At 35.0% G+C, this 27,341-nt stretch overlaps 2 protein-coding genes across 3 annotated transcripts in view; one reads left to right on the top strand and one right to left on the bottom strand.

Annotated features, from left to right (window-relative positions):
- The first annotated feature begins 172 nt into the window (after nucleotides 1–172).
- On the top strand, nucleotides 173–20,248 carry TTC14 (tetratricopeptide repeat domain 14). Of its 2 annotated transcripts, XM_069472886.1 has the most exons (13): nucleotides 173–461; nucleotides 947–1,071; nucleotides 1,188–1,387; nucleotides 2,622–2,706; nucleotides 2,865–2,994; nucleotides 3,329–3,484; nucleotides 3,896–3,967; nucleotides 4,374–4,493; nucleotides 4,598–4,720; nucleotides 10,742–10,859; nucleotides 11,801–11,910; nucleotides 12,724–13,100; nucleotides 20,082–20,248. In XM_069472886.1, the coding sequence occupies exons 1-13, from the start codon at nucleotides 301–303 to the stop codon at nucleotides 20,246–20,248; spliced, it is 1,944 nt and encodes a 647-aa protein (XP_069328987.1). In that variant the 5' UTR covers nucleotides 173–300. The 2 variants fall into 2 exon arrangements, with proteins under 2 accessions (XP_069328987.1, XP_069328986.1); XM_069472885.1 differs by lacking the exon at nucleotides 20,082–20,248 and having other exon boundaries at nucleotides 12,724–14,222.
- The window catches only part of CCDC39 (coiled-coil domain 39 molecular ruler complex subunit), a 70,745-nt gene continuing 59,726 nt past the window's right edge, over nucleotides 16,323–27,341 (bottom strand). The window contains exons 15-20 of the mRNA XM_069472884.1: nucleotides 22,049–22,208; nucleotides 21,512–21,618; nucleotides 19,564–19,704; nucleotides 19,246–19,425; nucleotides 19,018–19,103; nucleotides 16,323–17,362 (exon numbers count right to left, since the gene is read on the bottom strand). Of these exons, the coding sequence (XP_069328985.1) occupies nucleotides 17,209–17,362; nucleotides 19,018–19,103; nucleotides 19,246–19,425; nucleotides 19,564–19,704; nucleotides 21,512–21,618; nucleotides 22,049–22,208 (828 nt within the window). The 3' untranslated portion in view covers nucleotides 16,323–17,208. The remainder of the gene's footprint in view (nucleotides 17,363–19,017; nucleotides 19,104–19,245; nucleotides 19,426–19,563; nucleotides 19,705–21,511; nucleotides 21,619–22,048; nucleotides 22,209–27,341) is intronic.

Here is a 27,341-nt window from a genome sequence, read left to right as displayed (position 1 = left end):
GCAAGCTCCTCACACACATCACAACCTTGAAGTCCTAGTGCGCTGTCAGTTTAGGAAATTCTTAGCTCACTCCTTTGGGCTTCCGTAGTCTCACTCGGTTTCGCGAGACCGACGCCGAGCTCCGCCGCGCGGCCGCTGGGGGCCGCTCCATAACATTTCCGGGAGGCAACCATGTAAGCGACGGTGCCGTGAGCTTCCGGCGGCCTCCAGGCTGCTTCCTCGGCCTCCTGGACCACCCGGCTCAAGTACGGAACCGGGGGCTAGTAGCCCATCGGCCGTCGAGTCCAGCAATCTCTAACCATGGACCGGGACCTTCTGCGGCAGTCGCTGAATTGCCACGGGTCGTCATTACTCTCCCTGCTCCGGAGTGAACAGCAGGACAATCCACACTTCCGGAGCCTCCTAGGGTCGGCGGCCGAGCCCGGCCGGGGCCCGCCACCCCAGCAGCATTTACAGGGCAGGTAATGAGGAAGCGGCGCCGCTGCGAGTCGGGGGGGGGGGGGGGGCGGCGGGGAAGGGACGCAGCTCGGGGCTCCACTGCCGCAGCCTGGCGGCTCCTTCCACAAGTGGAGCTGCGGCCGTGAGCACGTGAGGATTGCGAGCTGCTGCGCAGGGCTCCGTGGAGGGGTCCGCACACCTACTGTGTGCAATGCAGGATGCGGGTTGAACTTTTTCTCTGGTACTGCTTAGCAGAGTCGCAGATTCTTTAAGTAAAATTCCTTGGGTTTTCGTGTCTGGAGCTGGAGGAGTCACTTTTTAAAGTTTCCCCACCCCCCCCCCCCCCAGGTTGGTGAATGAGGGAATGCAAAATGAAAACTTTTTCTTTAAGGATGTAAGCCGGGAAGCTCAGGATGGAGTGGATTGTGCGATGAAAGCTGTCGTAGAAGCTTGTACTTAAAAAGACTTCGTAAGTAAACCAATTTTTATAAATTTTGTTTCTTTTAAGGAAAGAGAAGAGAGTTGACAACATAGAAATACAAAAATTTATCTCTAAAAAAGCGGATTTGCTTTTTGCGCTTTCCTGGAAATCAGATGTATCTGCAACTTCTGAAATTAATGAAGACAACGAAGGTGAGTTTAGCTTTACTATCTTTTTAAGATTGCGAATTTGCAGTTTGATTTAACAGTACTTCAAATGGAATGGAACTCAGCACTATTGTTAGTGATTTTGTTAATTATTTTTTCAGATCATTATGGAGTCATGCCACCTTTAGAGCAATTCATGGAGATACCTAGTGTGGATCGGAGAGAGCTGTTTTTCAGAGATATTGAGCGTGGTGATATAGTTATTGGGAGAATTAGTTCCATTCGGGAATTTGGTTTCTTCATGGTGTTGATCTGTTTAGGAAGTGGTATCATGAGAGATATATCCCACTTAGAAATCTCCGTAAGTTACTTTTTGGTTATTTGGATTGCTTCTATTTTTGAAAAGTTATCTCAGGGCAAGAAATTATTTGCATCCAGTTGGGCTTAAATATACTTGCCAAGATGCTTTTGGGAATTAAATATTAATTCAGGAAAAGTATCCTTTTTAAAAAAATCACTTATGAAAGAGTTATTTACACAGTTTCTTCTTCCATTTCTGGGTTTGGGAGTTTTTTGGACTCTTTGGTTGGCAGGCGCAGTGTCCTTTTTTAAATACTCAAAGAGGTATCAATAGACATGGTAAGGTTAATTGGTATTCTGGACTAATTTCTTCTAGTTGAACATACGTTGTCTTAATTATTTAATATTTGGCGTGAGATACTTGCATGTTGGTAATTTAAAGAAAAACTGTCATTTATATATTTATAATAATTAAATTTAAGTGATTTGTACGTTTTGAGAAGATACTTTGCCCAAGATGAATAGTCCTGAATTAGAACTAATTTGTCACTATAAAAAATTGAATATTTGCTGTCTATCAAGGCAGATGAAAAGGAAGAAAAGCAGAAGGTATCATAGACTGGATAGTGGACAAAAGTTTGGAGAATTCACATTTCATTTTCATTGGAATCCCTATACTTTCTGGATAAATTTTAGTTTTATGTTTGATGCATGCAAAATATCTTTTTTGGTTATCCATAATTATACTTGGTTCCTGACACTAGTGGAAGTTTTCATGAGTTTTTTGTGTTTTTGAGATAGAGTCTCACTCTGTTGTCCAGGCTAGAGTGCAGTGGCATTGTAATAGCTCACTGCAGTTTCAAACTCCTAGGCTCAAGCAGTCTTCCTGCCTCAGCCTCCTGAGTAGCTGGAACTACAGGCCTGAGCCACTACCCCAACTAACTTTTTAAATTTTTTGTAGATACAGGGTACAGTATGTTGCTCAGGCTGGTGTCTAACTCCTGGCCTCAAAGTAGTCCTCCCACCTTGGCCTCCCAAAGTGCTAGGATTACAGGTGTGAGCCATTTCACCCATGGTGAGTTTTTGAACTGAACCAGAAAACAAATTTTACTGTGTTTGGACACAGAAATTACTTTTAACTAAAATCGTTGTTGAAATTTAGACTTTATGATGTTAGTTGTTTTTCAGTGTTATGCCAACTATTAGCTGTCCATACTGAACAACTAAGATAAAAGAAGACACTGTTCACACCAAATACTGAAATGTCTGGTATTTTAAAATATTTCTCATTGCAGGCTCTTTGTCCATTAAGAGATGTGCCTTCTCATAGTAACCATGGAGATCCTTTATCATATTACCAAACTGGTGACATCATTCGAGGTGATGAGTTTCATCATACTAATAAAAAGTAAAAGTTATTGAATTTTTGCTTTTATTAATTTTGAAAATAAAGTGTGTAATGAGGGTAGTGTTTGGGAAGTTTTTTTTATGTTAGTTTACATTTTCTTATTAATCAGCTTAGTTCTCTCTCTTTTAAGCTGGAATCAAGGATATTGACAGATACCATGGAAAGCTTGCAGTATCTCTGTATAGCTCATCTCTTCCACCACATTTATCTGGTATTAAATTAGGTGTAATTAGTGCTGAAGAGCTTCCTTTGTACTACAGGTAATTTATCCATATTATTTCAACAACAGTTCATTACAAAAGTTTCTTGGTTTAAAAAAGTTGCAAATTTTGTCAAACTTTTGACAACAAAGGGGAATTTTAATTTCTTTTATTGCAAAATGTGTTTGTTTGATTTTTATAACTCTTAAATTATTTCTGACTTGGTAAAAGGAACCATATCATAATATTGCCACACCTTTGTTTACAAAGATGATATTGATATTTAAACCTCATACGATGTTATTTCGTTAATAGAAATGGGATGTGCAAATTATATTAGTCACTTCTATATTTTTTATGTTTGTGTGTATGTTTTTTTTTTTTTTTTTTAAAGGAGGAGTATTGAACTAAATAGCAATTCTTTGGATTCCTATGAAAATATCATGCAGAGTTCCTTGGGATTTGCTAATCCAGGTGTAGTTGAATTCCTTCTAGAAAAACTAGGAATAGATGAATCTAATCCACCATCTTTAATGAGAGGCCTACAAAGGTAAATCAGTATTATTCTCTTAGGTAATGAGGGGAGTCATGCTAAGTTCAGAAGCTCATAGCTGAAGGACATATTTGACCATACTAAGCATAGTGGCAGGACTATGCCAAAGGTTGAATAAACCAAGTGATTCCATCTCCTCTTGGACTGGACTCTTTTTATTAGTGATTAAATGTGTGCCATGTGACCAAGTAGAGAAGGATGAGAAACTTTTTATAAGAATTTTATATATATGCTAAAGAAAAATACTGTTCACCAATAATAGTAATGTCTGACAGTGCAAGGATTTTGCTATGTAAATGAAGTACAGATTTCTTGCTTGGGATTCTCTCTTTCAGTGTTGACTGTCTGTCAGGCAGAGTGAAGTACAGTTATTTAAAAAGTATTTCTGGTTTAACTTTTCTTTAATAGCAAAAATTTCTCTGAAGATGATTTTGCTTCTGCATTGAGAAAGAAACAATCAGCATCTTGGGCTTTAAAATGGTATGAAGACTGTCTTTCAACAATTCATATTATCTAGTCTAAGAGGTCAGGGTAAGGCAAACATACTTAATCATTATTAAGACCAAAATTTCTTTAAAATGAATTAAAGTGATGTCTTTTTAACATTAGCTTTTTTAAAAGTAGTCTTACATTGTACACCTAACAGACTTAAGTTTTATCCAGCATTTCCAATTTTTTTCAAAAGGAATTAATATATTGATACCTTAGTTTTATAAATATGTTATGAAATATCCAAAGGCATACTTCTTCTTACGTACATTGAGAGTATTTTGAAAACTAAATATTTTCCAAATTTGATGACATTTGCTTTTAAAATTATCCACACTAATATTTTATTCAGATATTCTGTGAAGTGTTTGTGATACTTTACAAATGTCTTTTTTAGTGTGAAGATTGGGGTTGATTATTTTAAGGTTGGACGACATGTGGATGCTATGAATGAATACAATAAAGCTCTGGAAATAGATAAACAAAATGTGGAAGCTTTGGTAGCACGTGGAGCATTGTAAGTGAATTAGGGATTTTAAGGAATGTTTGCAAGATAAATGTGAACAAGATTTATGAATAGCTCACAAGATAAATTTCTCTAATTTTGTTTCATGACTCTAGATATGCAACAAAAGGAAGTCTGAACAAAGCAATAGAAGATTTTGAGCTTGCACTAGAAAACTGTCCAACTCACAGGAATGCAAGAAAATACCTCTGCCAGACACTTGTAGAAAGAGGAGGGCAGTAAGTGTTGGATTTTGTTTAATAGCAGAGGTCTAATATTCAGCAGTCACTATAAAATTTTAATATAAGGAAATAGAATCTTTAACTCAATTTAGAACACTCTTTTCAGTTTTAGTATAAATATAGTCCTCCTTTTTAAATCTTGTCCCTTTTTCCTGCCTTATTACTGAGGTTCTTTATGATTGGAGATATTTTACTGTTTTTGAGTTCATTGTTCTGAATATCTGTTCTCATTACATAGAAATATAAATTTAAAAGTACAAGAGATTAGGTAAGTATTGTTTTCTAAAGCTTTTGTTTTAATAGTGAGAATTTAATTTCTAATTCATTTTATTCCGGTAGTATAATGTCAGAAATATGAATTGCATATTGTATAGTTAATTGTGAATAAGATTTTGCTATTATATTCACCTTATTATTCCACTCTTTCCAGCAAAGTCCACAAATTAAAGAGCAAGAACAAACCTATAATTCTGTTACTATCCTGAGATGCAGGCATAATGCCTGGCATAGTAGTTGTATCATAAATATTTAGTGATTAACAGATCAGTTTATAAAGTATTTTTGAAGAAATACAATACTTTAAATAGTTTGGTAACAACCTGCTTTAGTAATTAAAAGCCAGTTTAAAATTAATAGCATCTTTTTGCTATTAATTTTTAAAAATAGAGTCATCTCTTTTCTGTTTCATGAATTTGCCTCATCATTTCTACTTCTGTGGTCATTCAAGTTTGATTGATCACAAATTCCAAGTTAATGAAATTTTGCAATATTTGTTTATAACTCCTGGGAACTTCTAATTAGTGATTAGAGCAGCTTGTTTACATTCTCAGTAAGTAGATAGCTAGTACCTACTTAGGTGTGGTTGTAGTATTACCCACATGTTGCTGTCTTTTAGCTCAGTGAATGGCAACACCATCCAGTTATCCTAGCCAGAAATTATGGTCATCTTTGATTTGTCTCTAACTCCCCATATCCATCCAGTCTGCTGACACAAAAGTGATCCCATTGTGTTTATTCAGTTACTTTTTCCTTCTAAGAAGTAAAAAAGCATTTTGCAAAGTCCTTTCACTGTTCTATATCCAGACTTTCTAGTTCTGATTTTTCATAGCATAAACTTGTGAGTTTCATCTAATGATTATCCTATCTACAGGCTGATTATGATATACATATGTGTTGATATTTCCAAAGAAATTTTAAGAGTGAATCTTCTGGGAAAAATTTTCTGTAGAAGGAAAATTTTTTATAAACTGTTAGGAAAACCCAGCCTATATAATTCAGTGCTGAGGTTCGAGATAGTAATAAATTTGTGGATATCAGTTTATTACTTGTTTTCATGTATTACAACAAAAATATGCTGATATTGAATATATAGTATGGCTTTATTTTATTTATTTCTTTATATAGTTTCTGTTTTCTTGCTTTTCCTCCCCTATTTTTCTTTTGCAACACATTCCAAACCTAGGAACCCTAATAGATTTCTTAAATTCTTTATTAGAAAAGCATTTCCCTTCTACTTCATTTTATTTAATTTTTTATTATTATAGATACATAATAGTTGAATATCTTTATAGGGTACTTGTGATATTTTGATACAGGCATGCAATGTGAATTAATCAAATCAGGGTAATTGGGATATCCATCACCTTAGGCATTTAACATTGCTTTGTGTTAGGAACATTACAATTCCACTGTTCTAGTTATTTAATATTTTAAAGTATACCCTAACTTATTGTTGATTATAGCCACTGTTGTGCTATCAAATATTGTTCTATCTATTTTTGCACCGATTAACCACGCCCACTTTATCTGCCCCACCGACCCTTCCCTGCCTCTGATAACCATCGTTCTACGCTCTGTCTTCATGAGATCAATTGTTTTTAGTATTTAGCTCCCACAGATGAATGAGCACATGCAAGATTTGTCTGTCTGTGCTTGGCTTAAGAATAATTGTTCTCCCGGTCCATCTATGTTATTGCAAATGGCAGGATTTCATTCTTTTTGTGGCTATATAATATTCCATTGTGTATATACCACAATTTCTTTATCCATTTATCCAATGATAGACACTTAGGTTGATTCCAAATCTTGGCTATTGTGAATAGTGCTGCAGTAAACATGGGAGCGCAGATATCTTTTGGGTATACTGATTTCCCCTCTGGATATGTACCCAACAGTAGGATTGCTGGGTCATATGGCAGTTCTATTTTTAGTTTTTTGAGGAACTTCCATACTGTTCTTCATAGTGGTTGCACTAATTCACATTTGCACCAACATTGTACAAGGGTTCCCCTTTCTCCACATACTGCCTTTTTGACAAAAAGCCATTTTAACTAGGGTAATATGATACCTCGTTGTAGTTTTGATTTGCATTTCTCTGATGACTAATGATGTTGAGCGTTTATTCATATGCCCGCTGTCCATTTGTTTGTCTTGTTTTGAGCAATGTCTATTCAGATCCTTTGCCCATTTTTTAATTTGATTATTTGATTTTTTTTTCTATTGAAGTGTTGGAGCTCCTTATAGTCTAATTACTAATCCTTTGTCAGATGGGTAGTTTGCGAGTATTTTCTCCCATTCTGTGGGTTGTCTCTTCACTTTGTTGATTGTTTCCTTTGTTGTGCAGAAGCTTTTTAGCTTGATGTGCCCATTTGCCCAGTTTTGCTTTGGTTGCCTGTGCTTTGGGGGTATTGCTCAAGAAATCATTGCCCAAACCAGTGTCCTGAAGCATTTCTGCCAGTGTTTACTTTTAATAGTTTCATAGTGTCAGGTCTTAGCTTTAAGTCTTCAATCCATTTTAATTTGATTTTAGTGTATGGCAAGAGATAAAGGTCTAATTTCATTCTTCTGCATATTCCAGTTTTCCCTGCACCATTTATTGAAGAGACTGTCTTTTCCTCACTCTATGTTCTTGGCACCTTTGTCAAAGATAAGTTCACTATAGATATGTGGTTTTATTTCTGGGTTCTCTATTCTGTTACATTGGTCTATGTGTCTGTTTTTATGCCAGTACCTTGGTGTTTTGGTTACTACAGCTCCATTTGAAGTCAGGTAATGTGATTCCTCCAGTTTTGTTCTTTTTGTTCAGCATGACTTGTCTATTCTGGGTCTTTGTTGTTCCGTATAAATTTTAGAATTTTTTTTTTCTATTTCTGTGACGAATATCATTGGCATGTTGATGGGGATTGCACTGAATCTGTAGATTGCTTTGGGTAGTATGGACATTTGAACAATATTGATTCTTTCAATCCACGAGTGTGGAATATTTTTTGTGTCCTCTTCAATTTCAGTGTTTCATAGTTTTCATTTTAGAGATCTTTTACTTCTTTGGTTAAGTTTATTCCTAGGTATTTTATTTTATTTGTAACTATTGCAAATGAGATTACTTTCTTGGTTTCTTTATCAGATTATTTACTATTGCCATATAGAAATGCTGCTGATTTTTGTATGTTGATTTTGTATGTATGTTGTATGATGCAACTTTACTGAATTTGTTTATCAGTTCTAATAGTTTCTTGTGGAGTCTTTAGGTTTCTCTAGATATAAGATCATATCGTCTGCTAACAAGGATAATTTGACTTCTTCCTTTCCAATTTGGATGCCCTTTCTTTCTCTTGTCTGATTGTTTTGGGCAGAGCTTCCAAGACTATGTTGCATAACAGTGGTGAAAGTGGGCATCCTTGTCTTGTTCCACATCTTAGAGGAAAGGCTTTCAGTTTTTCCTCATTCAGTATGATACTTGCTGTGGGTCTGTCATATGGCCTTTACTGGGTTGAGGTAAATTCCTCCTATACCCAGTTTTTTGAGATTTTTATCTTGAAGGGATGTTGAATTTTATCGAATGCTTTTTCAGCATCAATTGAAATGATCATATGGTTCTTGTTCTTTCTGATGAGATGATGTATCACACTTACTGCTTTGTATATGTTGAAGCATCCTTGCATCCCTGGGATGAATCCCACTTGATGATAATGAATAATCTTTTTAATGTGGTGTTGAATTTGGTTTGCTAGTATTTTGTTGAGTATTTTTGGATCTATGTTTGTCGGAGATACTGGCCCGTAGGTTTTTTGCGTCTTTGTCTTGTTGTAGTATCAAGGTGATACAGGCCTCATAGTCTGAGTTTGGAAGTATTCTCTCCTCCTCAGTTTTTTGAAATGGATAAAGTAGAATTGGTATTATTTCTCCTTTGAATGATTGGTAGAATTCAGCAGTGATGCCATCATTCCTGGGCTTTTCTTTGTTGGGAGACTTTATTACTCCTTCTGTTTCATTGTTTGTTATTTTATTCAGGTTTTAGCTTTCTTCCTGGATCAATCTTGAATTTATCCATTTTTTCTAGGTTTTCCAATTGATTGGCATATAGTTCCTTATAGTGGTCTTCTTAGTTTGGCTAAGTGTGTGTCAATTTTGTTTATATTTACAAAAAAAAATTTATTTCATTGATCTTTTGTACTTTTTTATTGTTTTAATTTCATTTATCTCTGCTCTGTTCTTTATTATTTCTTTTCTTCTAATTTGGGTTTGGTTTGCTCTTGTTTTTATAGTTCTTTGAGATGGATTGGTAGGTTGTTTATTTGATGCTTTGCTACTTTCTTGATGCAGGCACTTACTGCTATAAACTTTCCTCTTACTACTGCTTTTCCTTTATCTCATAGGTTTTGATATATTGTGTTTTCATTTTCATTTGTTTCAAGAAAGTTTTTCATTTCCCTCTTACTCTCATTGACCCACTGGTCATTCAGGAGCATGTTATTTAATTTCCATGCATTTGTATAATTTACAGTGTTCCTCTTGTTATTGGTTTCTAGTTTTATTCTATTGTGGTCAGAGAAAATACTTGGCATGATTTCAATTTCTTTTTAATTTTTTAAGACTTGTTTTGTGGCCTAACATATGGTCTATCCTTGAGAACAATCCATGAGCTAAGGAGAATGTGTAATCTGTAGCTGTTATATGAAACTTTCTGTAAATATCTATTAGGTTTGTTTGGTCCACAGTGCAAATTAAGTTCAATGTTTCCTTGTTGATTTTTTTTGTCTGGATGATCTGTCCAGAAAATGGAGAGTTGAGGTCTCCAGTGATTATTATGTTAGGGTCTATCTCTCTCTTTAGCTCTTATGTCTTGAGTAGGAAGACAAAAAGACAAAAAGCCGGGGGAGTGGAGTGAAAGGTAGTATTTCTGTTAGATTTCTCTTTGCTTATTTGTAAGCAGAGTTATCATGTTTAAAATAATTTGTTATAAAACATTTTTTCAAGCCTCATGGTAACCTCCAATCAAAAACCTTACAACAGATGCACAAAAAATAAAAAGCAAGAAATTAAAACATACTGTCAGAGAAAATCACAAGAAGGAAATAAAAAGGAAAGAGGAACACAAAAGAACCAGAAATCAAATAATAACATGGCAGTAGTAAATCCTTACTTATCAGTAATAACATTGAATGTGAATGGACTAAACTCTCCAATCAAAAGACATGGAGTGGCTGAATGAATTAAAAAAACAAGAGCCAACTATATGTTGTCTGCAGGAAACACACTTCACCTGTAAAGATACATAGGCTGAAAAAGGGATGGAAAAAGATATTCCATGCAAATGGAAACCAAAAAGTGCAGGAGTAGTTACACTTCTATCAAATAAAATAGATTTCAAGTCAAAAACTGTAAAAAAAAGAGACAAAGGAGGAGGTTATTGTGTAATGTTAAAGGGGTCAATTCATCAAGAGTATGTAGAAGTTATAAATATGTATGCACCCAGTATTGGAGCAGTCATGTATATAAAGCAAATAGCAGAGTTACAGTATGGCTTTAGTTACTAGTAATGAATTTGTTTTATGCAGTCTCTTTACCAAATAAATTGTAATAAAAAGCACATGATATAGCTGTTGTTCATTTTGGAAAATAATTTGCTAAATGTGGCTTTTCCCCAATAAGTTTTCTTATATAAGCTTCTGATCTATATGCGTATTTGGGTACTTTTGTAGTTTTCTCAAAAAGGCTAAATTTTCCTTTCAAATTTAGGTTAGAAGAAGAAGAAAAGTTTTTAAATGCTGAAAGTTACTATAAGAAAGCTTTGGCTTTGGATGAGACATTTAAAGATGCAGAGGATTCTTTGCAGAAACTTCATAAATACATGCAGGTGATTCTTTATTTCCTCTTAGAAATTTAGTGATATTTAAAATTAATGCCAAAATTTGATTTCTTTCTAGGGAAAAGTATGCTAGATTACTTAAATGAGGCAATATGAAAAGTTTCTTTCTGGTTACAGCTTTTTCTAATTGAGTTTGATATTGCTTTATAGTGCCTCTTCTTTTTTATCTGTTTGTACTCAAAAGTAAAAATGTTCCTATGAGAAAATTCCTATTGCCTAAATTTGGTACTTGGTTTTGAGAACTGTTCTGGTAGTGAGCTTACCTGGTGCCTATAAAATTATTAGTGTTGCTATAATAAGCTAATTATAAAAACCTTTTGAGACATATTTTAAACTGTCTTTTCCTGTAATACTGATGATGATGTTTTCTCATGCATTTTCTTCTGAATTGGACCATTGCTGCTGTGTCTGTGACATCTGGTGCTGCTCATCCCCATCCACAAACTGGAAAATGATTTCTTATGTAATCATGCATTCAACTGGGCTGTGCTATTTTTAAAATGGTTTGTATTTGAACATGGTGATTCCCCCCTCATTTCACTTTAATGAAATGCATTTATTTGAATTTTATTTGTAAAATTTGTGTCCTGTTTAAATTTTCAATTTTTTAAAATAATTTTTCATATACTTTATTTTTGGCCTTTCTTGCACTCTGGGTTATGGGTACCACTGCAATGGCATCCCCTTTTTTCATGGGATATCAACTGCAATATGGTCCTCAATACTGTTCTGGCCATTTTCAATGATTAATGCCAAACATCTGTATGATTAATTTTTTTATGTTAAAAAAATACTTGTTTAATGCTGCCTATATGGCGTTTTGGTTTTACTAAATTGGGTTTCTGGTTGGGGTGGTCTTTTGAATACTGGGTTTTATATATTCTGCTATTTTTAACGTGTGGTTTTTTTCGATATCTGGGTTCTAAAAGAAATCTTTGGAATTAAGAGAAAAACAAGCTGAAAAGGAAGAAAAGCAGAAAACAAAGAAAATAGAAACAAGTGCAGAAAAGTTGCGTAAGCTCTTAAAAGAGGAGAAAAGGTAAACTATAATATTCAGTACTTTTTAACCTAAGGCAACTACTGAGTTGAACCTAAAGTGCCATTGTAAGGTAAAGTAAGTAAAAAAATAAAAGCATCTCGTGATAATCAATGACTGATAAGAATTTTTAGCAAGTATGTGTTCCACACATTTTTGTATTAAAGAGATGATAAAGTAAAATGGAATGTAAGGCTAGAATTCTGCCAAAAAAAAAAAAAGAATTTATCTTAGAATTAAAATATAGAATAAGTTATTTTAATTGACTGTATTTGGGGGAGGAAATGTTTTAGAACTAGAGCAGTGATTCCCAACTAGGAGTGGTTTTGTTCCCCAGGGGACGTTTGGCAATGTCTGGAGATATTTTTGGTTGTAACTGGTGAGGTGCTACCAGCATCTAGTGAGTAAAGGTCAGGGATGCTCCTGCAGTGCTCAGGATAGCCCCCATGCCTGCCCCCAACAAAGAATTATTTGGCCCAAAATATCAATAGTGCTGAGGTGGCAAAACCATGAACTCTAGAGGTAGCCAGATATAAAACTTTAGTTTTCTCCTTTATGTGTTCAGGTAGTTTTGAGTTTTTAAGGTGATGGTGGAAAAGTCTGCTGTGTCCTTCAGAAATGATGGATTTGCTTACAGTGATACCTGTTTCCGTAAACATTTTTCCCTAAAAGTCATGCTTGATAGTTAAATTAGATCTTGTAGTAACTGAGATTAAATGAAATCTTAAAGGAAACAAATAGAACCAAAATCTTTATAAATAACTTAGTAACATTTTTGTACTTAACATATCTGATGAGTTAACTACATTTTTTTAGGCTAAAGAAGAAAAGAAGAAAATCAACTTCTTCCTCTTCAAGTGTCTCGTCTGCTGATGAATCACTTTCTTCTTCATCATCCTCTTCCTCTTCTGGCCACAAAAGGCATAAGAAACGTAAGAGGAACCGTTCAGAGTCTTCTCGCAGTTCCAAAAGGCATTCATCTAGGGCATCCTCAAGTCAGATAGATCAGAATAGGAAAGATGAGTGCTACCTGGTTCCAACTAATACTTCAGCGTCTTTTCTTAACCATAAACAAGAAGTGGAAAAACTACTGGAAAAGCAGGATAGGTTACAGTATCAAAAGACACAGGTAAAAGAGAAAGATAGATGCCCTTTCGCTTCATCTTCAGTTGAAATACCGGATGATCTTGGAGGTAGGTCTGAAGATCCAAGAGATTTTTATAATAACTATAAAACCCAGCCATGTAGTAGCAAAACAGAAAAGCCATATAAATCAGAAAGACATTTTTCTGGTAGAAGAAATTCCTCGGATTCTTTCTGTAGGAATTCAGAGGATAAGGTAAAAACTTATGGTTATAGGAGATTTGAGAAGGATATAGAGGGAAGAAAAGAGCACTATAGAAGGTGGGAGCCAGGTTCCGTGAGATATTCCACCTCACCAGCAAGCTCAGACAACTCTTGGAAGTCAGTTGAAAAATATAAAAAATATACTTACCCTGGATCACGCGATTTCAGTAGACAAGAACAAAGGTATCGATTAAATACAAATCAAAGAGAATATGAAAGAGAGGACAATTATGGGGAGGATATCAAAACAGAGATTCCAGAAGAAGATGGACTAAATAGGAAAGAGCACTCAGAAAGCAGAGTTAAAAAAAATTTACCTCCAAATTTACTCAATATATTTAACCAGATAGCCGAATTTGAGAAAGAAAAAGGAAGTAAGCCAAAAAATTGATATGCCAAGGAAATCAGCACCATTACACTAAATGCTGTTAATTAAAATTTTGAGATGTTTTGTTCATAATCGTCCAGTGTAAAAATCTCTGCTCTTAAAATTATTTATAGAGATTACAGAAAGCAAATGTTTTTTAGCTTTTCTCAAATTTGATTTGTTTCAGTTGTAGGTTCCTTTGTCACGGCTTGATTTTTAGCCCTTTCATGTATATACGTACAGTATACTTCTTACTCTGACAATTTGAGTTTCTTCACCTAAAGATAATTCTCTGAAAGTATTGTTTCTTCCTTGTATTATGGTGTACAAGAATTCCTGGGTTCACCACATCCTACTGTTTGAGAGACAAATTTGTGCGCTGAACACTTTGATCATCTTCGTCAAAAATATTTCATTCTCCTTTCTGTTAAATTAAAAGCCCTCAACTTTAGAAAGAGATTATGTTTGAATGTTTCTTGATTGTGTGTATCATTTGTTTAAATATTAAATTTTTTTGCACAGTTTTATTTGAAATGGTAGATTACGTGTCTTGATTTGCTTCTAAAGTCTGATTTAATTAAAAATGGTTTGTGAATGGTCATTGCCAGCTTAACAAGTACCTTAGAAATAAGATTGTGAAAGTTGACTAGGAGCCCATTTTGCTTATTTCTTCATTATTATTTCATCTCACTGCTATCATAGCCATAAGAAATTTTTTAACTTTAAATATTGGCAAACCCTTAGAGAGTCTACATTCCAGGCAATAATAAATCAGAATAGAAAAGAATCTTTTAGCAAAAAGTGGTGGCAAAGGCAGAGAAGTACACTGTAAATCTCATTTTTCTCTAGGGAAAGAAAATTAGGAAACTGTCCTAGTATTGCAAATATTCAATCCAGAAAGCACTAAGCATGTTTTTAAATAACCTAGGACTGGCCTGCATTTCTACTTTTCTTACTACTCCACTCCCTTGATGCTTCCCTGATGTCTCCTTTTTCAGGGTCTGAATAAATAAAAGTTCCAGCTTCTATAGCTGAAGAAGGAAGGGACTTGAATTGTAAAGATCCCCCAAAATTACTAAAAACAGTATAATGTACTCTTTGGGAGATAGAGAGAGGAGTCGTAGGTGTTGGGTTTATGTCTAGAATCTTTCCAGTTTAAGATTCTAGAATCAGTAAATGATTTGAATACTGTCACTCATGATGACACTGGATGGGTATAGATAGGTGGGTAGGTGAGTATCCATCTACAAAGGTCTAAGAGAGAATGATAGGGGAAGAAGAGACTTTTATTCCCTATTCTGTCTTGTAGTCCTTGCCAACGGTAAAACATCCACACTTTAAGTACGTGTGTGTACTATTTGTGTCCTGCAAACTCCAATGATGGGAGCCTAGTGGAAAATCTGAAATTTGTTTTACAATGGAACAGGAAAAAGATCCTGGTTAAGAGCAATAGATAATGGCAATAGAAATGGGCCATCACTCAGGCATTAGTGTTTGTACCAAGAAATTCATCTTAAAAGAGTCCTTGGTTCTTTGTATTAATAGCCTTAGTATCATCTTTACATAGTCCTACATAGTGGAGAGTGAAAACTACCTCTTGACATAGCCCTTGACCTTTTGGAATCCCTAGTACAGCTTATAATTTTACACACACCATTTTATTTAAAAATTAGGAATAGTACCTTATCCTGCAGGCTGCCTGAATTGAAAAATTCCATCTTTCCCAGGACCTCTCCACTAGGAAATACTAAATTTAAGCAGAGTACATAAACCACTTGAAGGATGTGTTTAGGAAGCCCATCATAGGAAAAATTATTGGGGATTTATATTGTCAAGAATTTCTAGTGACTGGTAACTTCAACAATTTTTCTCAACATCAGTATGTCTACAGGCTGACTGTGTCTTGGTTTCCATTAGTAGATGAAGCATGGCTTTTGGATGTTCTGATAACTCCAGACTTGGAAGATAGAGGTTGATCCCCTGCCTCACCATTTGGCCTTATTACACTGAAAATAGAACTGTTATTTAAGGGTTAAAGGTAGACTTGTATGCTGGCCTAGGAACCTAACCATTCCATTCCACAAATACTGTGTTAGTCTCTGGAGGTTGACTCAATAATAGGTAAAAGTTGTAGTGCAGTTACTACATGTTAACCCCTGTGCATTTTGCATATGTTAATCCAGTTATTTCAATAAGCTTGTGGATACCTTTCTGTATCACAAATGAGGGAAAAAAGCATAGAGAAGTAACTGCCCAAAGTCGCAGACCTAAGACACAACCTCTGCCTTCATAGAACACAGTGTTTAATATTATTTCAAGTTCCAAGTAATTTACAAACTAATATAGGACTGAGAATAAGAACTGTGGTGCTCTGTGAAAGAGGATTGAGAGAAGGAAAAGAAAAAATACAGTAAAACAAAGGAAAATAACTGGTGAACAAAGTGACTTTGAGGTTAATCAGTTTTTAGATCTTACAAATCTCATGTATTAGAGCAGTGTTTTAGCCAAAAATTACATTATCCAGCTTTCTCTAGCCATCTTATCCATTAGACTTTGATATGCCTTTTCCTGTTTCTAAAACAAAATAATAATCAGAAGAAACAGATTCATTACCACTAATTTTTAGAAGGAAATGAAAATGATGGTTCTAAATGACAATTGTAATGAATATTTTTTCCAAGGTTTGAAGGAAACAAATACATGGATTCTAATACGTTTATTTGAAAATCCAGTTTTATAATATAACATTCCATATTCTATTCCAAAAGTTCACAGTGTTGGGCACATGTTATAATAAAGTATTAACTGGAAAAACTAATTCTAAATCTGGTGGTCTACCTCCACTGTAAATTTATGAAATTCCTATTGCAAATCATATCTAGCTTTCTTTAAATTGTTTATTAAATCAAGAAAATTTTAAAAATATTCTATATGTTTGGTTGGCTGTATCTGTGAGGAAATCTTTAATGTGTATGATTTCTTTCAAGGTCAGAATGGATTTAAGAAATTCTTAGACATTTAAGTTGTACTTTCTATTGATATGCAGTGTTTCTCTTTCTTATCAATTGTTTTCTTTGAGGGGAGGAGGTAATGCTACTTTTTGGTTAAAAAATTATACCAGAAGAAGGAATTGCCTTTAACAGATTTTTTTCCCTAAAAGTCGGGGGGAAAATTTTTCTTTTTTTGAATAAAGAAAACCTAATTTGGGGATCTTCTGGGGTAAGTGAGAATTTTCATACTGTTACAAGCTCTTAATAGTAGAGTGAATTTTTAAAAATTTCCTGAAAGATTATTAAATTAGAATTGAGTGTAGTTTCATACAGTGAAGTTTCTAACACTACAAACATCAAAACTACAGTGAAAGACACCATTTTCCCTATGTGTATATAACATATAGCTTTCTCAAGAATCTGCTATTACTGTTTTCCATCTGTATGAAGAATATAAGAAAACTAAGAAAATTACTTGACTTTTTTTAACTATTAGTTTTTTCACTTTGCACTGGATAAAAACCTGTTTAGTCATTTTGTATTTTAAAGTATAAAATTTTTGTGTGTTTACAACTTGTTCAAAAGAGGTTAAAATATTTACTTGCTGGTCTTTTTGCTTTTACCATTACTAGAGCTACTACTGGCACTAGTTGGCCTAGAAGCATTGTCTACTAGTGAAGAGGCCGGCAAGTTGAGCTCTAATACTTTAATTGAAGTCTGAGAAGCAGAAGTATTTGTACTCACAGATGACCTAAAAGAAAAATCAGAATTATAAATTTAATGCACAATTTATATTTAAGTATAGACTCCCCCTCATTGGGTAAAAGATAACATAATTCCGTAAGTAATTAAAGAGATCAAACAGTACATATTATTCGTAATGTTACAAAGTTTTTAAATAAGCCAAGACAGACAAATCTTGCTTGTTCTCAATTACATGTGGGAGCTAAATATTAAAAGCAATTGATCTCAGGGAGACAGAGTGTAGAATGATGGTTACCAGTCTGGGAAGGGTAGTGAGGAAGGGGAGGATAAAGTGGGGATAGTTACTGGGGGCAAAAATGTAGTTACATAGAATTAATATTTGATAACACAACAAACTGATGATAATCAACAATCAATTAGGGTATACTTTAAAAAAACGAAAAGAGTGGAACTGGAATGTTCCAAACACAAAAATAGTAAATACCTGAGGTGATGGATACCCCAGTTACTCTGGTTTTATTAATTCACATTGTATGCTTATATCAAAACACATGTGTATAAAGATGTACAACTATTATGTAACCATAAAATTAAAATTTAAGAAGTTTTTAAAATAGGACCATTAATAGATTTAAAAAAATTTTAAGAGGAAAAGAAAGATGACCATAGTTTCAAACCAGTAGGAAAATAGCTCAATAAGTATGTTTCTATATGAGAAAAATGTTTTCAACTATAATCAATATTTTGCAGTTAGAATCATTAAGCAATAAAAGTTTCCAAGACAGTAACAAAAGAGGAGCAAGGGGATTTGGTGCTGGCAAGAGTAATTAAAATGATAGCTTCTGTAATTTAAGCTGAAAAGGAAAGCGAGAAGAGGTATTGATTGATGGATAAACTGGTGAGGTCACTTGAAAAAACAACTAGCCACACAATTCTGAAATGATAAGTTTTTATAACATTTTATGCAAGTACAGGGATGTTCAATTATCTACTTATTATACTTACGCAGAAACAGTTTGTTTTACTTAATGAAAAACACTACCTTTTAGGACTTCCCTTTTCATGAAATCTCTAAATGGACTAAGGAAAAGTAATTTAGTAAGAAGCTGCTGAATGCAGGAGTTTGGGAATTCTAAAATCAGGATCATTAGTTTTATTTTGTCAGCAAAGCACAAGAGGTTTTATTTAAGCATCCCTGATGATAGAATTCTGGATACCAACTGCAGAAGGAAAAAAGTTTCCTTCTCAGCAAAGTAAAGCATCATGAATAAAATCAAATTCTGATTTTCAAAAATTTCTTAATGTTTTAATCACAAAAATCTTACTCCATATGTCTATACATCTAAGCCTCCCTTTTATGGTTTAAAAAAATTTCCCCCAACTTAGGATTCACCCCCAAATGCCAGATGTAACTCACAAATTTTACCTTATCTCTGCTTTGTCCTACTGAAGGCTGATAGTCACAAAGCACTTGTGCCATAGGAAAAATGGCAATACCAGGAGAAGTCAGAAGGAAAGTCTTGCTCTGCTGGCTGTTTCTGTATTTTACATATGTGATGCTGACCTAGTGAGGTGGCTGAAGGTGAGGGGAGCACTGGCGGTGCACTGGCTGGTCCAATGGTTATGGTGATGTGGAAGTGGCTTGATTCTCTTAGGTTAGTCCCTATGAGAGTTAAGGAGATGTTTGACTTTCCCACTTACCTTGCTGATAACAGTGAAGTGTGTGAAAAAGATCTAGAACTCTGACGACTGCCTTTAGTACCAGCTGTAGGTAGTTCCAGCCCCCTCTGGAGGAATATTCAATAGCAATCATTAGTATTACTGCATTTTAGAAGAAAAATATTTTTAATTAGATTCTACTTTATGATGCCATAAAATTTTTATTTTCATGAAGTGTTTAAAAAATATACATAGAAGGTACTGTATTACCTGTTGAAAGTATGTTTGAAGGACAATACGGATGTCAGCATTTTCTTCTGTGACATCAAGTAGCATTTCATCAATGATCTTGTGAAACTGTTTCACTTCACGAAGTTTGATGTCTTGTTCTTCTAGTGTTTCATCTTTTGTGTCTCTCAAAAGACGTATTTCTTTTGTGAGTTTTGCACACTGTTGGTAAATAATAGTCAATTATATAAACCTATTTTCAGAACTTAATATTTTTTAATGGATGTAGGAAGATTTGAAGTCCCATTTGGAACTTTATAAAGTGTAAATATGACAGGTGAGTTTTTAAAATGTCAATACCTGTTTAGTTACTCTTTCTAATTTTGGCTTCTGCTCCTCAGTTTCTCTATTTAGTTGACCCGAATAAGCCTGCTTCTCTGATAATTTTTCTTTGATGTTATTTGCTACATGTTCAAGAACTTCTAAAGTATTTTCCATGCTCTGTAGAAAATAAAGTATTAGCATACTTACTGGTTAGAATCAAACTGACTTTTATAACTTGCCATTTGTCAAATATTCATTTAATTTTAATTCATGTATTTCTGTGTATTATATATATTCTATTGGTGGATAGTAAGTAGAGTCACGTCCCACATGACGTTTTGGTCAATGACAGACTGCATACAGGATGGTGATCTCATACAGAAGATTATAATGAAGCTGAAAAATTCCTATCACCTGGTGACATTGTAACATAGTAGAACATGTTACATGTTTGTGTCTAGCACATGCAATTATGTATAGTACTTAATACTTGATAATAAAATACTATGTGAGTGATTTATGTATTTACTATGTACTTTTTATCATTATTTTAGAGTGTACTCCTTCTGCTTATAAAAAAAAAAAGATAACTGTAAAACAGCCTCAGGCAGTTCCTTCAAGAGGTATTCCAGAAGAAGGCATTATTATCATAGGTGACAACAACTTCATGTGTGTTATTGCCCCTGAAAACCTTACAGTGGAACAAGATAAGGAGGTATAAGATGGTAATATTGACGATTCTCATCCTGTGTAGGCCTAGACTAACGTATCTTAGTTTTTAGCAAGAAAGTTGTCAAAGTAAAAAGAAATTTAAAATAGAAAAAAGCTTACAGCATAAAGATAAAAAGAAAAAATATTTTCATAGAGTTGTACCTTGTGTTTGTGTTTTAAGCTAAGTGTTATTACAAAAGGGTCAAAATCTTAAAAAATTAAAATTTTTATAATGTAAAAATGTTATAGTAAGCTAAGGTCGTGTTTTTATTGAAGAAAAAAATTTAGTATAGCCTACGTGTATAGTGTGTATAAAGTTTACAGTAGTCAGTAGTGTACAGTAATGTACTAGAGCTTCACATTCTCTCACCACTGACTCACCAGAGCAACTTCTAGTCCTGCAAGCTCCATTTATGATAAGTGCCCTATTCGGGCACTTTTTATCCTTTATATCATATTTTTACTGTACATTTTCTATGTTTAGATATGTTTAGGTGCACATTTACCATTGTGTTACAGTTGACAACAGTATTCAGTAACACGCTGTACAGGTTTGTAGCCTAGAAGCAAAAGGCTATACTAGGCTGTGCTATACCATCTAGGTTTGTGTAAGTACACTCTATGATGTTTGCACAATGACGAAATTGCCTAAGGACACATTTCTTAGACCATATCTCTGTTGTTAAGGGATGCATGACTGCTCTTATGGATTAAATTTTGTATATAAATCCATTGGAAAATATTTTTATGGCACTTGGGAAAAAATAAACAATATAAACTATTGAAATCATGCTGTTTTCAAAGATTTACAGTGCATATCGTCTCTTCAGCTTTATTGGTAAAAAACAAATAGGGAGGGCCTCCTTACAAAAGCATGTTATTTTGCCTTTCAGTGATTTGCTTTAGTGACTACTTTTCACTAGATTATTTTTATCTTTCAAGCTTTTTTTGTTTTAAGCAATCTTAATGTGATCTTTAAGGAATTAAATAAAAGTTTATTAAAGAGTTAGTGGATAGATCATAATTAACTATGATCTATCAACAAATAACAAGTAATTTTCAGCACTTAGTACTGGGATTTTAACTAATTAATACTTCGATCGCTTTTTTTTTCTCTCCTTTAAATGAGACTATTCTCTCCTACTATCTACATGCCGAAAAGAGGCTCTAAATAACTGTCTTCTTTCTTTGCACAAGATCAAGGAATAGAATTAGTAAAAATAATAGTAGACTTTTATTTAGGGCCTATTACTAAATAGCCTGTAGGATTTACCTGGATATCTTCTTGAAGTTCTCTGATTTGTCTTTGTTTGTATCTGTATTTTTCATCAGCAGTTCTTTTTTGTTCTTCTAGTTGAATTTTTAGGTCATACTCCTCACCTAGAATTTAGAAAATTTTTAGTTTAAATTTTCAACATACTATTTAGAAATAAATTTTAAAGTATTATATTAATTAAACATCTAATATTTTTGTTATGAAAAGTTAAATTTCCTTTATCTCCTTGTAGAAAAATGGCATGTCGTAGCCATTTCTTGTTTTGTCAACATAGAGCAGCAGTACAGTACGGTTTTTTTCAGATTTGAAATTAATTCCCTAGAGAAGTGATATGCCATGTACCACTAGAACTAATAACAGAAATAACACCTTAGCAGGCCACTTATAAACAAGGGGGGGGAGGAATGGTGATCAGTTTTTGTGACCCAATCAAACATGATATACTTTGTTCTCCATGTCCCACAGTGTTCCTTTTAACTATACCATTTTCATTATATATACTTATAAAAAAAAATTTTTAACGCTCCTACATACTAGATGGAGTCACTTTTTTAAAAGATTGCTTGTAATTGTTGTTGCAGCTGTTGAGCACCTGCAGGGTGTTTTCTAGAGCATAGATTTCTTTTTCAGCTTTGTTGATCTTAGCATCCAAACTGTCACCTTCCCTTTGAAGTTCTTCTTTTTCTTGAGCAGCCTATGAAGTATAGAATGGAACTGATTGAATAAAAGTATTTATCATGGGGGGAAATATTTAATGTCTGTCTTTGGGGCAGAAAATAGTTAACTTGCAACAATATCAGTTAACCTTGGGTCCTACACATGACACCAAGCATTTAATTCTTGCACTTGATTTAGAGTAGAAGACCAAAGCCTCAGGCCTTCAAAATGTGGCACATAGTTGGACCCATGTGACCATGATAGATATGTAATAACTAACCAAAGTTTACAGTAAACTCTCCAGCAAAAGTTGCCAAAAAGTTATCAGGTATAAACTTGGAAGAGGAACCAGATTAACTAGAGGGAGGTTTGTAACTAGATATTAAATCAGAAGAACGTTTCTGGATGAGAGATTCAGGAACAATTTCTCATTTCAAATCTTAGTGAACAAAATACATAGTTTACTACCAGGTATATATTTTTAAATTTAAAAAATAATTGTAGGGCCGGGCGTGGTGGCTTACGCCTGTAATCCTAGCACTCTGGGAGGCCGAGGTGGGCGGATCGTTTGAGCTCAGGAGTTCGAGACCAGCCTGAGCAAGAGCGAGACCCCATCTCTACTAAAAATAGAAAGAAATTATATGGACAGCTAAAAATATATATAGAAAAAATTAGCTGGGCATGGTGGCGCATGCCTGTAGTCCCAGCTACTCGGGAGGCTGAGACAGGAGGATCCCTTGAGCCCAGGAGTTTGAGGTTGCTGTGAGCTAGGCTGACGCCACGGCACTCACTCTAGCCTGGGCAACAGAGTGAGACTCTGTCTCCAAAAAAAAAAAAAAAATAATAATTGTAGGCTGGGTGCAATGGCTCACCCTGTAATCCTAGCACTCTGGGAGGCCGAGGTGGGAGGACTGCTTGAGCTCAGGAGTTTGAGACCAGCCTGAGCAAGAGTGAGATGCTGTCTCTACTAAAAATAGAAAAATTAGCTGGGCGTCGTGCGCAGCTGCAGTCCCAGCTACTTGGGAGGCTGAGGCAGTAGGGTCGCTTGAGCCCAGGAGTTTGAGGTTGCAGTAATCTATGACACCACTATACTCTACCTAAGGCAACAGAATAAGACTCTGTTTCAAAATAATAATAATAATAATTTTTTAAAAAGATCATTGTGATAAATGTGGCTAGAAAAGATGAAGTCTACAAATTGCTAAAGACCACAATTTCCTCCATGAGTGGACATACTCTGACTTTCACCAGGGTAACTCTGTCACTGGGTCATGCTCTCTAGAGTTGTACTCAAAGAATTCCAAAGAACAACCCAGATTAAAGGTTGACAGAGAGATAGTTTATATATATATGTTTAAAAATGCCAGAAAAGCCATTTTAATCAAAACCAACTAATAATGTTATTCAGTCCCTATGTATGTGTATTGAAACCAGAATGTAGTCAATGAGAAAGGTAAGTTTTATTAGTAATGTTTCAGTTAACATTTTCATTTTTGTTTCTTATGCTTAAAAACATGAGCTACACATTTTTGTAACATATAATAAAGCTCAGTAAAGAAAAAAAGTTACAAGGTAAACTATATCTAATTCCTTTGAGTCTAGAATTGACGACCCTATTTTATCTGAAATATAGTGTAGCGGGACAAAGCAGATATGAAAACAGATTTTAGTTGTGGGTTGGCTTATCAGTGAGTTGAGTAACATTAAATCACTTCTCTGAGCTCAGTCTCTTCATATTTGTTCATCTTATACAAATTCCTGATCTAATTCCATGGGTAACTTGAAGTTCTAAAACTCTGATTCCATTCTCTTCTAAATCAGAGATTATATAATGTATGCCTTTTAATTTGGATTAGAAAAGCTGGCATTTGGAAGAAATTTTTATTATTAATACTTCCTGACATTTTAAAGCATTTTCAAGTAACTGTTGGACAGTTTCTTTAAATTGTGGTCAGAACTAGATTGTTTCCTCATAAAGACTAAGAGGAACTTGGAAATGAGATTTGAAAGATACCAGGGCTTCATTGGTTACTAATTGTATTTTTCAGTCTGGCTTTTGTCAGATACTATAAGATGCTAGGGTTGATGAAAGGAAAAACAAACCATGTGTGCCCCTCTGATCCTTCAGTAGACCAGAGGCTATACTGAAAAACCAAAAACAGGGAGGCTATGGGTTGACCTGTGTCCTTGAAAAAAAGATATGTTTATGGCCAAACCCACAGTACGTCAGAAGTTGACCTTATCTGGAAATAGGGTCTTTGCAGATATAGGTCAGCAGTTGACCTTATCTGGAAATAGGGTCTTTGCAGATATAGTTAAGATCAGGTCATTAAGGTAGGCTTTAACCCTATGTAACTGATGTCGTTATAAAAATGGGAACTTTGAACATAGGGATGACTATGTGAAGAGACACAGGAAGAAAATCATGTGAAGATGAAGACAGGTATCTGGGTGATGCATCTGTAAACCAAGGAACACCAAAAATTGCCAGCAAAGCACCACAAGCTAGGAGAAAGTCATAGAACATTCTCCCTTACAACCCTAAGAACACCTTCATCTTGGACTTCTAGACTCCAGAAGTACGAGACAATACATTTCTGTTATTTCAACCATCTAGTTTATGGTATTTTGTTACAGCAACCCTAAGACCCTAATAAAAGGGGTCAGCGAGCTTTGTATGTAAAGAGCCAGATAATAAATATTTTAGACTTTATGAGCCATTCAGTCTATGCCAACACTATTTGATTCCACCACTGTAGCATGAAAGCAGCCATAGACAATACATAAATGAACGAGTTTATGTATTGTGTCTTGTAGTGCTTATTTACAGAACAAGCAGTTATTCAAGCTATTAATAAAGGAACCAGTAGGATGTTTAGACTAGTTCAAAGGAGAGTTTGAAGAACAAATTTTATAATATGGACACACAGAATCAGAAATGCTGAAATAAATTTGCTGATGATGCAAACAGATTAATACCTTTTAGGGTAATAAACTTCAATGCTTGCTTTATCTTTTCTACAGAGCAGAGTTATATTTCCATTGGCCAAAATTCACTTGCATTGTTAGCAACAAGAATCATTTGTATTATCTACATGTTATCATCTGTACCTACAGAATTGTATTAATAAAATAAGTCAATAGAAAGTCCATGGCATGCATGCCTATAGAATCAGATAATCCCTAGAGGGTCCACTAGAAAATGCCAAGACTGGTGTCACCAAGCAATGGCATCATTGTACCCAGTAAGTGCTTTTCTCCATTTTCAGGCCATACATAATTTTCCCACTATAAACTAGACTGAGTTTAGTTATAAAGAAATAGTTTCATTTTTACACAGGTGAGACTTGTGTTATGAGTAAAAAACTTAAACATGTTATACAATAAAAAAATGGGAATAACTGTGGCAAGCTGTAGATCCCAGAGAGGATGGAAGGTAAAGGAGTGTGGCATCAGGAAATTGAGACTGGTAACTGATAGCCTCAATTCATTAACATAGTCATTATATTATTAATAAAATTTATCCAGCACTTTCACTGTGAACAGAGGAAATACTCTTTCCTCATAAAACCTGACTGCTTTCCTAAGAAGTAGGTTAATCAGCATCATCACAGCAATGACAACAATAACTAATATTATTGATGACTGTTGTGGTAAGCACTATACTAAGGGCTTTACATATATTTTCTCATTTCTCCCAACAAAAGTAACAATATTATCATCCTCATTTTGCAAGTGAGGAATCTGAACTTATTCAAGGTCACCTACCTAGTCAGTGTTTTAGTAAAACCAGGATATGGACAAAGGCACTCTAAATACCAATACTTTTCAGGTAACCCATCTGCCCTTGTTGGTAGAGAAACTTAATTGGAATCATAACATCTATCTACTTCCTAACATCTAACAGAGTAGAGCTGACCCTTTACCTTCCAGGAACTTTTAAAACCTAGGAAGAAAGTCCCATTAGTACTGGGCAGAAGCCTGAGGTACTACAGACTGACAAGTTACAAGAACGATTTCAGAGATGGGACTGATGTCTCAGGGGTTAGGCAGAATTTCCAGAAGCAAAGTGGCAGACATACAACACATAGTGTATGCGCTAGAGGCAGATTTAAAGAAGAGCTACAGAAGAAAACTTGGGAGACTAAACAGAAGTCAGAGGGAGCAAGCATCCACAGTGGCCATCCTTTGAAGCTGGGAATTGGAAGATCTTCTCACCCTTATCCATGTGTGGTACAGGGAAATGAGTCAAAGTTACAATTTCATTCCTTGTTTGTAGTGTTTTGAGTAATTTCCCAGACTTTTTGGTAAAGGAAATCACACCTATTTAGGGAATTTTCTACATGGGAAAGGTGAATGTAATAGTACTCAGGAAGAGAACTGGATCTAATTCCTGATCAGTTATGAATTTCCCCTTATGGGTTACTAGGTAAAGATAACCATGGTATGGCAGAAGACAATACTTAAACATCAGAAGAAAAACAGATTCACCTGTCTCCCATATAATATGAGGGCAGGGGAGCAGTCCACTTCCTCTCTGAACAGCTGCCCTACCAGGATTGTAATGGTAAACTGGAGTTTAAGATTCAGAGGTGGGGTAGCTCCAGGGGATTATAAGGTCCAGGGTGTAGAATGGGAGTGATTAGCTATAGAGAAGTAAAGCTCTGAGCACAAGGTATTCAACAGGTTGTCACATGCATGCGGAAGGCACCCAGAGTGATCACAGGTCTTATGGTGAAAGAGATGATGAATCTTGACTAAAGGAGGGGAAAGCCAAGCATGGTTCCTCATGCCTCTAATCCCAGCACTTTGGAAGTCCAAGGCAGGAGGTTCACTTGAGGCCAGGAGCTGGAGACCAGCCTGAGTGACATAGTGTGACCCGTCTCTACAAAATATTTTTAAACAATTATCTGGGCATGATAGCAAGCGCCTGTAGTCCCAGCTCCTTGGGACACCAAGGCAGGAGAATCACTTGAGGCAAGGAATATGAGATTGCAGTGAGCCATAGTCCAGCCACTGCACTTCAGCCTGGGTGACAGAGTGAGACTCTGTCTCTTAAAAAAAAGGGGGGGGGGCAGGGTGGGCAGCGGAAATAACATGACACAAATGATAGCAAAAACACAGTGTCAAAGAATAGTCAGGCATTCCAGAAGATGGCAGCCCAGAGACA

The sequence above is a fragment of the Eulemur rufifrons genome, chromosome 7 (genome assembly GCF_041146395.1).
Source record: "Eulemur rufifrons isolate Redbay chromosome 7, OSU_ERuf_1, whole genome shotgun sequence".
Lineage (NCBI taxonomy): Eukaryota > Metazoa > Chordata > Mammalia > Primates > Lemuridae > Eulemur > Eulemur rufifrons.
The sequence above is the reverse complement of the archived record's forward strand: the minus strand, read 5'-3'. Positions and strand labels throughout refer to the sequence as shown.

Coding starts and splice junctions, on each gene's coding strand:
- TTC14 (XM_069472885.1), top strand. CDS start 301: ATGGACCGGGACCTTCTGCGGCAGTCGCTGAATTGCCACGGGTCGTCA. Junction 1,388..2,621: donor TATCCCACTTAGAAATCTCC/GTAAGTTACTTT, acceptor TTCTCATTGCAG/GCTCTTTGTCCATTAAGAGA. Junction 11,911..12,723: donor CTCTTAAAAGAGGAGAAAAG/GTAAACTATAAT, acceptor ACATTTTTTTAG/GCTAAAGAAGAAAAGAAGAA.